Source organism: Dreissena polymorpha, chromosome 1 (genome assembly GCF_020536995.1).
Source record: "Dreissena polymorpha isolate Duluth1 chromosome 1, UMN_Dpol_1.0, whole genome shotgun sequence".
Lineage (NCBI taxonomy): Eukaryota > Metazoa > Mollusca > Bivalvia > Myida > Dreissenidae > Dreissena > Dreissena polymorpha.
In genome coordinates, this window is record NC_068355.1 from 156,851,111 (window position 1) to 156,868,114 (window position 17,004).

The 17,004-nt window shown below is 34.8% G+C and overlaps 1 protein-coding gene across 1 annotated transcript in view; it reads left to right on the forward strand.

Moving 5' to 3' along the window:
* Positions 1-1,893: 1,893 nt before the first annotated feature.
* LOC127860338 (leucine-rich repeat-containing protein 74A-like) overlaps positions 1,894-17,004 on the forward strand; it is an 18,932-nt gene continuing 3,821 nt past the window's right edge. Inside the window, exons 1-8 of the mRNA XM_052398389.1 lie at positions 1,894-2,289; positions 4,736-4,971; positions 5,641-5,822; positions 12,575-12,682; positions 13,047-13,140; positions 13,735-13,784; positions 14,406-14,487; positions 14,826-14,911. Of these exons, the coding sequence (XP_052254349.1) occupies positions 2,222-2,289; positions 4,736-4,971; positions 5,641-5,822; positions 12,575-12,682; positions 13,047-13,140; positions 13,735-13,784; positions 14,406-14,487; positions 14,826-14,911 (906 nt within the window). The 5' untranslated portion in view covers positions 1,894-2,221. The remainder of the gene's footprint in view (positions 2,290-4,735; positions 4,972-5,640; positions 5,823-12,574; positions 12,683-13,046; positions 13,141-13,734; positions 13,785-14,405; positions 14,488-14,825; positions 14,912-17,004) is intronic.

The following is a 17,004-nucleotide window of genomic DNA, read 5'->3' on the forward strand; positions in this document are numbered from 1 at the left end:
AAGATTGCAAAAACTGATCTTCTATCATATCATCGATATCACGGCTTCTGCAAACCCAACACATTTTTCTATCATGTATCTCTGCATCTTGATCATTGGAACCCTTTTGAAATATGTGATTATCATCGTCGATTTCGCCCCGGTAATATTTTTGCTTTTGATAAAACTGTTCGTAAGATTCGAAAACCTGTTCTTCCAGTATATCGCCAGCATCATTAGTTCTGCAAACCCAACACATTTTTCTATCATGTTTCTTTACATCTTGATCATTGGAACCTTTTTGAGGTATGTAATTATCATCGTCGATTCTGTCCTGGTAATATGTTTGCTTTTGATCTCGTTTTGCATTGCGTATTTTTGTTCTTTGTTTCTTTTTCAGCCTGTTTTCAGCCTTTTTACGCTGCTTTTCAGTTTGTTTTTGATAAGATTTGTAGCGGGTACGAGTACAAGTCTTGTCAATTTTCGCCATTAGCAGCTCATCCAAATCACTATAATTATCGTATTCGTCATACTTTTGGTCATCTTTTGTTTGAAGACTTTCTACCGATTTATTTGAATATTTTTGGTTATCATCGCTAGAATGAACATCTTGATCGCTTTCTGTTTCCACAATTCCATAATTATCTCTTTCATATTGCTTTTCAAACTCGTTTTCCAAGTACCTATCGCATAACTCATAGTCAAGAAATTCAAATTCAAAAGGACAAGCACGACCAAACCGTCGATGACTGAGTCTCACTATTTCTTCTTTGTTCATGTTCCAATCGAACACAAAAGGACAAGCGGGGCACAGCTGTCGATGCCTAACTCTCACATCTACTTTGTCCATGTTCCAAATGGAAATGTGCGCATTGCAAAACACGCATCTAACGCAATTAAAAATAGTGTCGGAGAAATTCTCTCTCGTGTCGGAGATGACACAAGGGTCGTAGATGAACCCTTGGCTAGCCAGGTCTTCCTTTGACACGCTGCGTTTGGATGGCCTGTCTTCAAAGGTTTGAAGTCTCTGGTCCATAGTTTGATAGCGACTGAAGGCTCGTGGTTCAGATTTTCTAAGCCTCGCAAAACGACTGTACACAGACATGTTTGCAAACAAACGTTCTTAGACTTACTAACGTATTCATCTCCTATTTATACCATTTTTTTGTAATGACTTATGCGATACAACTCTCGTAGTACAATTAGTGTATATTGAAAACAAAATTAGCCCGGCAAAATTAGCGGGGGGGTCTTTTTTAAAACCCCACCCCCCTTATTAAACCGTCAGAACATTTTCCGGGCATATCATATAGCGCCGCATCCCGCACCAAAAATGCACACAAGAAAAAAGTGGCTGTGGTGATTGTACATATTAAAGAACATGTACGTCAACTTTCTCTCAAGCACTTGAAGCTAATGTTCATGAATAGATTGTAGCATATAACGGCTCAAAAACAAAACTTGACACAATAAAAGGGGACGGAATATTAATCTTGTTTGCAACTTTGTATCACATCCTATATGAACATCATTATAATAATTGTATCAATTTCAAGCGTTTTCGATCACAGAAATATAACCATTTCCCTTACCACTAATGGTGTTCAGGCAATTCGATATCAAATGCCAAATTTTGACATAATATAATTACATGGGCAGATTATTTACTGTGTAAAGACACGGTGCACTATTTGTTTCGAAAACTGCCCATGAAAAACACTTTTATATTTTCTATCTTCGTCTCTTAACAATGTAGAATGTTTCGGCGGCAAATGATTGTTTGATCATTAACTTAGTGCATTGCCTTCTCGTAATAGTGTCACTTTAATATAATAGATAACTGCAGTAAGGACTTGCGGCGGAAAATTTGGCAATCCAACCATATGGGAATAAAAAATCTGCTTAAATAACGGCATGATGTGTTTTAATCCTTTTTTAACCTTTCCCGATTTTAATTTCATCCAATGGTTTAAAAATTGGCGAATGTAAAAGGCAGAACAATATACGGATATATGGTATTGCTAAATTGGATTGTTAATTTGTAATAATGCAATTTACAAAACCGATATGAACTATGATATATTGTTGTTCAATTCTGTTGCAACAAAAACAACCACATACCGATTATGAGTATTGGCAGTTGATAATAATTCGTCTATAATTGTGGTGAGATACTTCGATACATTATTTTGAATAAAACGTGGCTTATTGGTCATCTAAAAATCTGGACGGTTCCTAACTGATGGCGGATGGATTCGATGGAAGCAGCACATGGAAACTCGAACACGGACAAGTTCGTCTTATCAACATGTTTGTATAGTACAACCTTTGAATTATATTTATGTTTGCAACATTTTTACAGATAAAAAGCTAGAATAAACATTAAATAGAATGATTCAATTAGAAATAACCCGGATCTCATGCGTAGTATTAAAGTTGACTCGTGAATCAGACTTATTATTCATTAGTTTTATATAATTGTCAATGGTGCATGATTTCAATACAAACCGAACATTAGCAATTAAAAAAAGTTTAACAAATTTCAATAGTAATGAGGGAATAAACCAAACTCTTTGTTTAAGCAGCAAGTTTATGACGCTCTCATAGTATTTTTTGTTAATAGCATCATATATCACACGGCATTGCTTTCATTTACCAAAGAATTATATCATCTTTAATAGTTATGCGTTTCGAAAAATGACGACCACAAAATCTTACCAGAAGCACGTTGTTCTTCAAAGAAATTAAATCATTTCGGTATCTTTTCACGGTGAAAAATTATTCTTTATCAATCAATATAATTGTTTTTGCATTTGAATTATGTTTTCCTATCTAATGAATTCATAGAATGCATTGTTATGTTACAATTTAGTCCAGACGAACACACTTTACAACGGGTAACGCTATGTAAAACGGGTTAGATCAGTAGGACATAAATGTAACCACCGAAATGTTCCTGATAAGAAACAGCATTCGGATTAAATCATCGATGTTAAAAGATGTTTGCATGAAACAGTATACAGGTTGTTATACATAAATTTATTATATTAATAAACTGATCTCAGAATTAATATATACTGTATTAAGAATACTTATTTGAATAAAGGTAGGTTTATTTGGAAGAAAATTGGCATAATTGTTCCGCACGATAGCGTTATCCCGGCAATGCTTAAGTAAAGCTAGCATTTCGACAATGTTCATCCGATGACAGATTATAATTGTAAAAATAACGGTAAAAAAACATGTATACGTCGTGTTACTTGTTTATTTAATGCACGTGTGTTTGATGGCGATAAAAAGTATAATTAAGTCAAGTGTCGTTAAATGAGGGGTTCAACATGCTTTTAATAAGGCGCAGATATGCACAATATAATCACCACTCATCTGCATTCTATGCACATAAAGCTGAGTGGTAGGCAAATTGATTTCCTCAAAACCTTCGCGCTAGAAGAGCTGTAATCAATATTGGCAAATCATTACGCGTTTCTTTATTTGCTATCAGTTGCAATTATCCCGATTATTTGATATCTCAAGCTCCGTTCATCATATCGGGCTTTTTATTTACATGGTCAACTACCATTCAATACATTTAAATTGATCACCGTCTATAATTGTTCAAGCAGTGATTTTTGAAACCTTCTATCAAATGACACGACAGGGATCATTGTTATTTTTCAATTTCTCACAATACGTTCAATTCGTTTTAAGTCTTGTCATCGACTAAACTTGTTTGGCTATTTTGAACATTAATTCGCTGTTGAACGAATTAGCGCAAATTTGCATTTAATTGCATTTAAGTCTTGGTAAATTACTGACACTTTGTAAAATTCAATTCCTGAGACTAGACTATTAAGGACGTTAATGCTCGCTGAAAGAGTGATTTATTTTGTATAAAAAGTAAAATGATAAAAAAGCGAATACAATTTAAAAGAAAGTGATGGAACCACTTAGGATAGTCCGAGTATTTGAGTAAGTAAACGACAAGATTTTCGTTTTGATTTGGTTTTATCACACAGACTTATTGCGGCCTGCACATATTGCCATAAAGGAGTTTAATAAATGGGTGCACCGAATAAGTTAATATCTGTGGTATTTTCTGTTTAAGTACAATTCAAAATTTAATTCCATATCAATTGTTTAAATTCAACAAGACCAATATTTGTTTTTGTTTTCTTTTGTATTGTATAGTTTCTTATCAGGTTTTCATACTTCAGCGCTAATACATGCATTCATTACTTATCAGTAGATTCGCAGTGCAAATGCAATTCTCTTTAACAATCACAATCTGCAAGTGTGAGTTGTTTGTGCTACGATTATGCCAAAATCATTCATGGTTTTTTAAAATGCAAGTTGTTTAACAGCAATATGTATATTATTTAACTCTGTTCATTTTGATGGAAGTAATAGTGGTGTTGTGTGTTTTGGTCGTCTTTTTTTCTGTTAAGGTATACCAGAATACATTTTTACTGAGAAATGCTTGAATACAATATAAATATGCTTATACAATATAAATATGTTAGCATGCCATAATATAGTATTTTACTACATTTGGTTGGAAGTATCAGTGGTGTTGTTTGCTTTGGCCTTCTTTTTGTATATTCTGTTAAGGTATACAAGAATACATTTGGTTGTAAGTATTAGTAGTGTTGTTTGCATGGTGTAGCATGCCATGATCTCGTGACTCTCCGTGTAGCGAACCAACAAAGTACTGCAATATACTGTTGTTTAATCGAACGAACTAATTCATGTCCTCCAGTGATCGTATGCCAATCCATCATAAAGCGTTAGACAAACGCAGAGTTAATCGCAGAAACAAGTCACCCACCGAAGAAACGCGAAAGCGAAGTAAGATGTTGACCAAGTTAACGCGTGGAGCGTCTAAAGCCGACCTGAAATCAGAGCCGCCGGCAAGGCCGACAACGCCGAAATATCTGAAGGACTACTTTGATTATGACAAGAACAGCAGTAGCGAGGAAAGCGCCAGTGACGAAGGTGAGCGTAGCGCGTAAGAACACGACCATTAAATACACACAACTATGATTTAGCTTACATGTTTTTCAAATGTTACTAAATATAATTTTACTAAACATGTTGTTTAAATTTAAATGTATATACTGACTTATTTTTTTCAAAACTGCAGATTCTTTTCCCCATTATTTGCAAACTTATTATTATTTTTTTCATATCATGTATCCAAGTTGTACATATATGGACTTGTTTATTGCTTTTTTTATATTTGTTTTCTCGATAACTGGCTAACTTATGATGCTATTATATTATCATGTATCCAAGTTGTACATATATAACTTTTTAATTGCTACATGGTTTGAAATGAATGCGTACCACACAGTGCTGTAAAGTGAAAACGTCAATTCAAGGTATAGCTCGACAACGTTGATCTGTTATGATCTGTATCAGCTTATAGTTCCCACCAGCCTTATATACTGAATTAACACTCAGGATTTCTTTGCGCACGGGTTTCACGAGTTGTAAATGCTACCATAATGATGCAGTATATTTGCTGAGTACCGGTATTCCTTTTCTATTTAATTCGTTCTCAACACGAAAACCGGTACATTCATATTTACGGTATGTTAAGACCTCATTAATTACATTCGAATACGTATCTAATGTGGGGCTTTAATAAATTAACAACTTTAGATAAGACAAAAGGGCCAGCTAAAACCCTGGACATGAGTCAGAAGATCTACCTGACTGCCTGCATCAAAGAGGGCGTGGCACCTAGACGGCGTCTTCTAAAGGGACTTACGCAGGACGGTCTGAACGTGAACAATTGTACCCTTGCACCGAGCGACATTAAGGCGCTGGCGTATGCTCTAACGGTGAGTAAAATACTTTTCTTAATTTACACTGTTTTTTAAGCTTCTACGGCACGGCTTTGACGGAGACAAAGATGACAATCTCGTTTTAGAGATTTGATGTAGAGTAAGATCATTTGTTTTAAGTACCTATCATCCTCAAAAAGGGTATGAATGGGATTCGTCATTTCGTAAATAATTAAAAGTGTTTACCTACAAATGACAATGGTTAAATAACGTGTTGGTATTATTATGAAATATAAATAATGCTTATATAATTATAACGTTCACAATATAGTCATCATAAAACACATCAAATCTAAATCATTTTAGTTTAAACATATTTATTTCTTATGGCATGTACAATATACACAGATGTTACACAATATAAGCAGAAAAGGATTGAAACGAAAGAAGCAAGTTCTTATATAGTTTCTCCCCTTAGAATTAATATTTACACATGGAAGTGGCAGTGTTTAAAGACTACACATTTCATGATATATGCCAGTAGTAACAAGACGGGATATAAACATTTCAAAAAGTGAGGTGATCAAGGTAGGATGAAGGATTTTGGTTGTGGGTCAATGTCAAATTGATGCAACGTCGAGTCGGGATCGGATTGTTATAAGAAACGCTTAGATTCGGTGATGTATTGTTGGCCACAAAGAAAGATAGTAGAGTTATCATCATCGTTTAGGGATGTATTGCCAAAGAGGAGCGTATCAAGGTCTACAGGACTTATAATTCCTAAAACATTGTTCATTAACCTTGTCCGTATTACGCTATAATAAGAACATGTGAAGAAGAAGTGGAAGTTAGACTCAAATTCTCCACAGCGACAAAGAGGAGAATCAATAATATTTTTAGCGTAAAGGTGCTCATTAAGGGAACTGGATTTGGTCCTTAATCGCGTGTGAATGACTTGAGAATGACGTTTACCTATGTAATAGTACGATGGTGTTATAACTTTGTTCCTGTTAAGTTTAGATTTAAATACATTCAACGATTCACTATTTTTAACATCATCTGGTAGGTTATTCCATTTTCGAGTGACTGCGGGTACGAATGAATTGTAGTAAAGGGTTGTTCTAGATTCGGAAGTACGTAAGTCATTAGCATTGCGAAGATTATACCTAGCAACAGATCCAACATGTTGGGGTACAAGGTCGCATAAATACTGTGGGGTAATCGAATTTTGCATTTTGTAGAATAATGTTAATTTATGTTTGTCACGGCGGTCCTGAAGCGATTCCCAGTTAATTTCCTTATGCAGGTCAGTTAATGAAACTAGTTTAGACGATCCACAAGCGATTCGCGCTGCTTCATTTTGAATTTTATCAATTTCGTTTTTTTCCGCTTGGGTGCAATTGTCCCATATCACATCTGAATATTCGATAAGAGGTCGAATAAACGATATGTAAATTATTTCAAGAGATTTCCGATCAAGTGTGAACCTTAGTTTTCGCATAATATTAATTCGATTCCATGCTTTTTCTGTTATGTATTTAATATGGATGTTCCATTTACAGTCTTTAGAGAGGAAAACCCCTAGATGTTTGTGGGAACCGACCTCTGGTATTTGTTTAGACATCATTGTAAAAGTACATTGATTTGGATGTTGCTTTCTGGAGAATGTTAGGGATTCAGATTTTGAGGGATTAAATAATACATGCCAATCTAAAGCCCATTTAGATATTTTGTTGATATCACTCTGTAGTATTGTATTTGAGATGATTGGATCATCGATAATAATGTATAGGGAAGTGTCATCAGCAAAAAGGCGAATATTACTTTTGATGTCGTAAACGATATCATTAATAAAAATTAAAAATAACAGAGGCCCTAATATGGAACCTTGGGGAACACCGGCTTCTAATATTGCCCAGTTAGAGACTGCGCCTGGAAGTACTACGCGTTGTCGTCTATTATGAAGATAATTAGTAAAACAGGATAGTAACTTTCCTCGAATGCCAATAGCATTTAGTTTATGGAGAAGACCTTTGTGCCAGACCTTATCAAAGGCTTTACTGATATAAAAAAAGACAGCTTTTACCTCTAAACCATTGTCGAGGGCTTTACAAAACGTTTCATATATATATGTCAGTTGGTTAGTAGTTGAATCACCTGGCAAAAATCCAGACTAAAAAGGCGTAAGTAATTTGTTACTAATGAGGTGATTATATACGTGTTTGAAAATGATTTTTTCGAAAACCTTTTCCAGTGTATTTAAGAGGGAAATTGGTCTATAGTTGCTAACTACTTTTGGGTCGCCATTTTTGAAAACAGCACTAACGTAAGCTTCTTTCCAACAACTCGGCATGATACATTTATTAAGTGAAACGTTAAAGAACTGACAAAGAGGAGTGGACAGTTGATTTTGGCATTCTTTTAAAATTCGATTATTTATTCCATCTGGCCCCGATGCTTTGTCCACGGGAAGTGGTTTAAGAATGTCTAGAACATCGGTAGGTGTAATGCATAGAGACTGCAACGAGTTAGCTATCGGTAAATTAGTTAGTTCCGGCATATCTTCATTAGCGATTTCAATTTTGGACTGACTTTGAAAAAAATTGTTTAGGATATTTGCCTTTTCAAAACAATCGGTTGTGGTAGTATTGTCAATGGGATTTAGGAGTGCTGTATTAAGGTTTTTGCCAGGCTTATTAATAAAAGACTTAAGTATTCTCCACCAGTCCTTAGATGAATGATTGTTTTGTTCGAGTGTATTGCTTAAACTTTCGTAATGCTGATCTTTCGCTTGCCTTATTAATAAAATTGTCTTATTTCTAATTTTACGGAATTAAGACCAATAATAATTTGAGTTTTTAGATTTCGCGTGATGATAGGCACGTTTACGTTTTCTTATCATTCGACGAATGTGCGTATTAAGCCATGGTGGGTCACGCGGTTTAATTTTAATAGACTTGTTTGGGATACAATATTTAGCGTTAGAAACAATAGTATCGGTGATATTAACGCAATAAGTGTTAACATCATCATTTGCAATAGAATCCCAATCAAATGTAGAGAACCTTTCGCGAAGCAGGTCATAATTTCCATCTGCATATTTCCATATGTGACGCTCATATACTGTTGAATTGGGCTTATTATATTTAAATAGACCATATATGGGACAATGATAACGGTTTTGTTGGTCAAGAAAAGGGTCACCAACACCTGTTAAGGCCAAGCTATCAAGATTATTTATTAATAATAGGTCAAGAATAGATGAAGACCCTTCCGTAAAGTGCGTAGGTTCGTCAATAACTTGAGCAAGACCATATTCAGTACACCAAGAATCAAGTTTTCGGGCTTGTGAGGGTTGATTGCTGTTAAGATTAAAGTCTCCGGTTATTATAATATCGGATATACCAGTTTCGATTGCCAAACCGATGGAGTCATCAATTAACTTAGTGTATGCTGCATCCGCGTTTGGTGGTCTATAAAATAACCCAAAAAGAACATTCCTTTTACTCTTAAAGTGTAGTTCAATCTAAATAGTTTCTAATGGAGTAAGTTCAAGATCCAGTCTACGTTCGTAGTGTATAAAATCTTTAACGTATAGCATTACCCCACCGTGGCTGTCCTGTGTTCGATCTTTACGTTCCGGTGTTTGGTATGAGGGGATAAGAAGTTCGTCAGTTACGATTGAATTATTAAGCCAAGTCTCGGAAAAAGATAATAAATCAAAACACGAGAGCTCTGCTGTGATGATGTCCATCGTGTGCCGTATACTTTGTACATTATACTGAATAAAAGAAAAGTTGTTTTGCAATGATAATATATCAGTAAAATTATTGGACTCCGTGGCAGAGGATTCAGAAGAAAAAGTTGATAACGGGCCTGGGTTTTATTCGATGTCTCCAGAAAGCAACATTAATAATGTCAGCCATGTGACTAGCATGACTATAAGAAATATATAAAATATTCGTTTTAAGAAATAAGAATTGGCAATCAAGCGTTTTCCAACTATCATGCGCTTGTATGGTCGTTTAATGGACCGGGACAGTTGGGATTGACTTTTGATTATGTCGATATAAGAGCAATTTAATTGTTGTAAAGTGAGAGCAGAAAAAAAAGATTTAGGAATATGAAAAACAATCCGATCGCTTTGTATCTTGGTAGGATGTTATGGGTATCCATCGTTAAACAAATGAAAAATTAGGTACTGTACGTTATATTTTCGAGTTATAATAGACCAGAAGACTGCAACGAATCCTTCATCCTGTACATAGTCAAAGAAAAAGAAAATGAAAATAAAAAAAGAAATAGGGAAAAATATCAAAATGTATGGATTCATTTTATGAGTAAAGGTCACTTCAATAATTTTTAAGTGCTTAATACATTTTAAACAATTGGTTATTTTGGTGATCGGTTTTCGTGGGCCAAAGACGAAGTGATGCATTCGACAGAGATAACAACCTATAATAAGTTACACATAGATTCTGACGATCAGGAAAGTGATGTTCACAATTTAAGTTAGAAAGTGAGAATTAGGTTTGGCACGTTAATTATGTAATAGTGAGAAAGCAATTTAAGGAAATGTTCACGTGAAGAGAAAAAGAGATTGCTAGATATACTAACTCTGAAATGTGAAAAACTGTCAAAAGTATTACTACCAAAAAAAATAAAAAATAATACGGAATACATGTTAAGCATTAAGCTAAATCGTTAGATATATATGAACATTTACATAATTAATACTTAATTAAGTACACAGTTGTTCAAGCACACTAAAAAGCAATAAAGGATAGCAAATTGGCTCAATCAATATTAGTGCATTGTTTACAAAATAAATATGATTATAACTTAAAGATCATGTATTACGTACACGTTAAGACTGCACACATAAGAGAGAACGACTATCGTTGTATAAGGATTCTGATAATATAGTCAAAATACTACTGCAAACTTTAAAAAATATATGTTAAGCATTAAGTTTAACCCTTAGACATATATTAAAATTTACATAATTAATACTTATTTAGTACACAGTTGTTCACGTAAGAACGTGCGATTTAGATTTGACATGTTAAGTTAATAATTGTTTAAGAGAATTTTATAGAAATGTTTACGTGTAAAAAGAGAGCTTGCTAGATATATTAAATCTGAAATGTAAAATACTGTCAAAAGTACTATTACAAGAAATAAAAAACATACATTCTTAGCATTAAGCTTGAACGTTAGATATATATGAGCATTTACATAAATAATACTTATTAAGGTAGACAATGGTTCATGCGCACTAAAAAGCAGTAAGGCATAACAATAGACTCAATCAATGTATGTACATTGTAAACAATATGCAATATGATTGTATCATAAATATTGATTATTATGTACACGTTAAGACCGCACATTTAAGCGAGATGGACTATCGTTGATCAAGGATTCAGAAAATATGGTCAATAATACTACTGCAAAGATTAGAGAAAAAAACATGTTAAGCATTAAGCTTAAACGTTGGATATGTATGAATATTAACATATTTAACACTTATTAAGTACACAGTTGTTTGCGTGCAATAGATATATTAATTCTGAAATGTAAATACTGTCAAAAGTCCTATTATAAGAAATAAAAACGTGCACTAGATATATTAATTCTGAAATGTAAATACTGTCAAAAGTCCTATTATTAAAAATAAAAACATACATGCTCAGCATTAAGATTAAACTTTAAATATATATGAGCATTTGCATAAATAATACTTATTAAGGTAGACAATGGTTCGTGCGCACTAAAAAGCAGTAAGGCATAACAATAGACTCAATCAATGTAAGTACATTGTTTACAATATGCAATATAAAATATTAAATATTAAAATTTGATTATTTTGTACACGTTAAGACCGCACATTTAAGCGAGAACGACTGTCGTTTTTCAAGGATTCTGAAAATATGGTCAATAATACTACTGCAAAGATTAGAAAAAACAACATGTTAAGCATTAAGCTTAAACGTTGGATATGTATGAAATTATACATAATTAACACTAATTTAAGTACACAGTTGTTCACGTGCACTAAGAAATAAAAATGGAAAGCATAACGAATTAACTCAGTCCTATGTAAGTACATTGTTTACATTATGCAAAATGAGTATGTCTTAAAAATTAAGTATTACTGTTAGACTGCATAATTTAGACGTTAGATATATATGAACATTTTTATATTTAAAACCTTTTTAAGTCTACAATTGTTCACGTGCACAAAAAATAGTAACGCATAACTTTTAGACTCGATCAAGTGTTAGTACATTGATTACAGATGCAATAAGACTATGTCTTAGATGTTAAGAATTACGTGCTCGATTAGACTGCACGTTATATATTTAGGTGGATATTTTCATATTTAATACCTATTAATGTCCATTTTCAACAGTTAACAAGCTTTAATTCATCAGGTTTAAGCTCTCTCAATAACCATATGTTGCTATGCAAACACACTGTGAACATGTTTGTGAAGATACATTCGAATGTATAGTGTTTTATCCGAACTTGCGATTTTTTTATTTTAATTTAATTTTGAAATGTTGCCTGTATTTTATGCAATCACTTGCCTTCAATGATTTGTCTGAGTTTTAAATCGTAATTTTAAAATAACCGAATGTGTGTTTTGTCTATTACAATTGTTTTGGGTCTCATAGTTTGGCAAACTTTTCTTTTCTTAAACAAAAGACTCCAATTTAAAGTAAGGTTTCTTTCTCAAAGTGCATGCAGTTGCGGTTTAACGTTATGCGTATTTGATTTAATTGGGCATTGTCCTTGTGCTGCAGACAAACATGTGCGTGACGTCATTAGATCTGAGCGGCAACGAGATTGGTCGGGAAGGCATGGAATATCTGGTGGAAATTTTGGAAGAGAATATGACCGTCACCGAGCTAGTGAGAAAGCTTTTAAATATGTCATCATGAAATATAGATGTTGCCAATATGTATATGTTTAAAATAAATATATAATCATGTGGTGTCATCGAATTGTTGGGCGCTAATCAGACGATCTTTACAAATGAAAGACAGACAAGTTAAAGCTACGAATTGCCAAGTGTGTGTGTCATGATTTTGCAGAAAATGTAATATCATTCTTTATTTACTGAAATTGGGTTCGTCCAAGTTTTTCAAAATTTAATATTGTTAAAAAAAACAAGTGCATTCGAAAAAGGTTTAAATGAGCGAAAGTATGCGTTTAATTATTGTTTCATCAAACATCTTTCTTTATTTTCAACAAACCATTGCACGTATTTTTCAGCGTTTGTCTAACGCGAGGCTGGGTCTATATGAGGTGCTCCTTCTCACAGAAATGTTGTCAGAGAATATGCGCATCACCACTCTGGAGGTCGCAGGTAGGCAAGGGCGCTGTACACTCACCAATCATTTACTTTGAGTGCATTCTGCATCTTTCTCCAGTCAGAGATGGTCATTTATGTGGGCTGACTTTTGGTTGATGAAAAACTTTCGTTTTCGCTCTCCAGAGTTTTCTCTTTATTTATTATACACTGACTTTTGTTTGGTAAGAGTCAGACTTGTTCTCCGATCTTAGCCAAACTACACAAACATAATTATGAATGGCACCGCAAAGAGCGCTTAAACTATTTTATTGCTGTTAAACATTAGTTCTGAATAAACAATGAATATATTTTTTATTTAAGAAAATGAGTCGCGTTCTGAGAAAACTGGGCTTAATGCATGTGCGTCAAGTGTCATCCCAGATTAGCCTGTTCAGTTCGCACATGCTAATCAGGGACGACACTTTCCGCATTAACTGGATTTTCGTGTAAAAGAGACTTTATTTAAACGAAAAATACCATAAAAGCGAAAAGTGTTGTTCTTGATTAGCCTGTACGGACTGCACAGGCTAATCTGGGATGACATTTTACGCACATGCATTAAGCCCTGTTTTCTCAGAACGCGTCACGTAATGCTGTTGTTCTTCGAAGGCAACGATCTAGATGACGAGTGCGCCAAGTGTTTTGCAGAGGCGTTAAAGGTAACATGTCATAATAAGTGTATATATTACATCTAAATGTGTCTTGTTCTGAGAAAATTGGGTATTTTCCGTTTAAAAGAAGTCCCTTCTTACAGAAAATCTTGTTAAGGCGGAAAGTGTCGTCCCTGATTAGCCTGTACGGACTGCACAGGCTAATTTGGGACGACACATTACGCACATGCATTATGCCCAGTTTTCTCAGAACGCGACTCAAATATAGAAGTAAGTGTATAAACTTCGTATAAAGTACATGTACTTGTATATGTACTGATTAATATTGCATTTCAAATAAACTACTTGTATATGTAGTGGTTTATATTGCATTGTAGATATCAAACGTATATAAATGTAGTAATTTATCAAGCATTTTAGATTTCCTAGTTACGCATCAAGTCGGTGTGTAGACTATCATGTCATGCATATATGCTTTAATATCCACGAAGGCGTGACTGTGGCGTTAAGGTGAGACTGTGCTTTTTTAATTTGCAAAAGGTTTGAGTAAGATTCATTTTACATTTTTAATATACTTAAAATTCACAGAGCATAATAGTTCACTGTAAACAACGTAACCGTTGACACTCATGCGCACAATGAGCTACTCTGTTCATGGTCATTTTGCAGTATAACAGAAAGATCAAGAAGCTGAATCTCAGCCATAACAAGTTCAACGAGACCGGAGGAAAGATTCTTGCAAAATCTATAGGTTCGTAACGCGTTCCACACTATTCAGATAGAACGTAGTAAATACAATTTGTACGTCAACGTTATTTGAGACGTTAATTGAAACTTTAATAAAAGGTAATTACGATTAACAATAATACGTTCATTTGAGAGAAAAATCAAACTCGAATGAAAGATGTGCTATGCCATGTAATTGGCACATCTAACAACCTTCTTCATGGAACAACCTTTTCAGTATCCAAAATAGGAATCTCATATAACTTTGTTTGTTAAAGCCGCAATAATAATGCAAAGTCAACCATTATGATCAACAATCAGTAGGTAAATGGATTTAATAAGCTGAGTTTGGGTTTCTTTCAGAGACGAATGATTGCATCGAGGATCTCGACATGAGCTGGAACTCCATACGGATGCTGGGTGCAATAGCATGGGGAGACACGCTCTACGTACGTACGCACGCATTCAATAGCATAAACACGCCTAGCGTACATGTTCGTACAAATCCAGGCAATATAAAAGGGAGAAACTACTAACGTAATGCAATATGCATTATCATGGTTAAACACGCTTTAGGTACGCATGCAGCAATACAATAGCATGGGGATACACGCTTTACGTAATCACGCAGGTATGCATATGGAGCGGTACGCGTTACGTCTGACATCAAGCATACACTATCATCGGAAGACACGCTTACGTAAATTAGCAATTAATAGAGGGGGGGGGGGACGCTTTACGTACATACACAAGCATGCGAAAGCATGGGGAGACACCCTTTACGAACGCATGCAAGCATGAAATAGAATGTGGAGACATGCTTAACGCACGCGCGCCAGCATGCAATAGATTGTGGAAACGCCGTTAACGTATGAACGCAAGCATGCAGTAACAAGGGGGGACAAGCATTTCTTACGTACACAATAGCATGTGGAGATACGCTTTATGTACGAACTCAATCACATAATAGTATTATGTACAAACGCAAGCATGAAGTAGCATGACGCGACACGGTTAACGTACGTTCGCAAGATTGCAGTTTGTACACAGCCATGCAATGGTAGGGGTAACCACGCAATACGTACATACGTGAGCAGGAAATAGCATATGTGAGATACGCTTCAAGAACGTGCGCAAGTATACATCAGCAAAGAAAGAAACACATGTTTAGCGTAACTACACAAACATGCAATCAGAGCTCCAGATAAGGATTTAGACTTAAGGGTATTTCACCCCCTGATATTATTGCCAATGCGTATTTTACTCCTTTGTTTCAGCCATTAAGGGTTAGGAATATTTAGGGGTATTTTCCATTTCCATAGAAAACGGAAAAAAGTAAAAGGCGTGTTTAATCTAGAAATAGTATTATTATTTGTTATTTATATTATTAAATGCAAACAGAATATATTTAAAATGACGATATGAACAGACTTTCTTTAAAAATATTCACGCAAGTTGCTTAAAACGTCCCTTTTGATCCACAAACATGATGGGCCGCAATTTTTATTGCAAGCTTATTTTGATTGACTTACTTTGATTCAAAGGTTATATCACACTAAAAACTTAACTGGATTATTGGTTAAACCGGTTACGCACTTTAATCGATTTAAAATACGTACCAAGATTTGTAAAGCGTTTTGATACGTACTGGGCCGATTATTAATGCGTCTTTTTTTATTTTTCAATGCGTAAATACGCAGATACGCCTCTTATCTGGAGCTCTGCATGCAATAGCATTTTAGACTCGTGTTACATATGCCAGAATGCAAAAGCATGGGCATAAACCTATAACGTACGAACGCAAAATATGATGAAGTATGGAGAGCTGCTTTTTATGTATGCACGCACGAATGCTATACGACGGAGAGACACTCTCTTTAAAAGTGCACAAGCATGCATTAGTATGGATCACACGCTTTACGTACGTACGCATGAATGCAATATTATGGAGAGACAGGATTACCGTACGTACTCAAGCATGCAAAACATTAGAAGACGCGATATACGAATTAACACAAACGTTGTAATATCATCGAGAAACACGCATCACGTACGTACGCATGTATGTAATGGCACGGGGACACGATTAACATTCGTTCGTAATCATCTGATAGCATGGGAAGAAACAATTAACAAATGTACAAAGCGCTCAGTAGCATAGGGACACACATTTGTACGATGTGCATGCGAACGCTATCTTGAAATAGCATGACGATACACATTTTCCCCATTGATGGAAAAAGGTACCATGTGCCTCTTATTTCAAATGTCACGTGGTACCTTTTTGCACCTATATGGCGATTTGAAGTACGTACAAAAGCAGGCAACAACATGGGGAGACAGGTTCTACATACCTACGGAAGTATTTAACACACGTCTTGCACTTGCAGATAATTAAATCTGATCTATGTGTAGTGCGTATATATCAAATGTTAATATTAGAAGCTGTTACCTACTCGTTTAAACACAGTACTTGACATGTGTGTTTTTCGGTGGACACAACAATGCGTGCATGTGTGTTTAAATGGTGGATTTACACAAA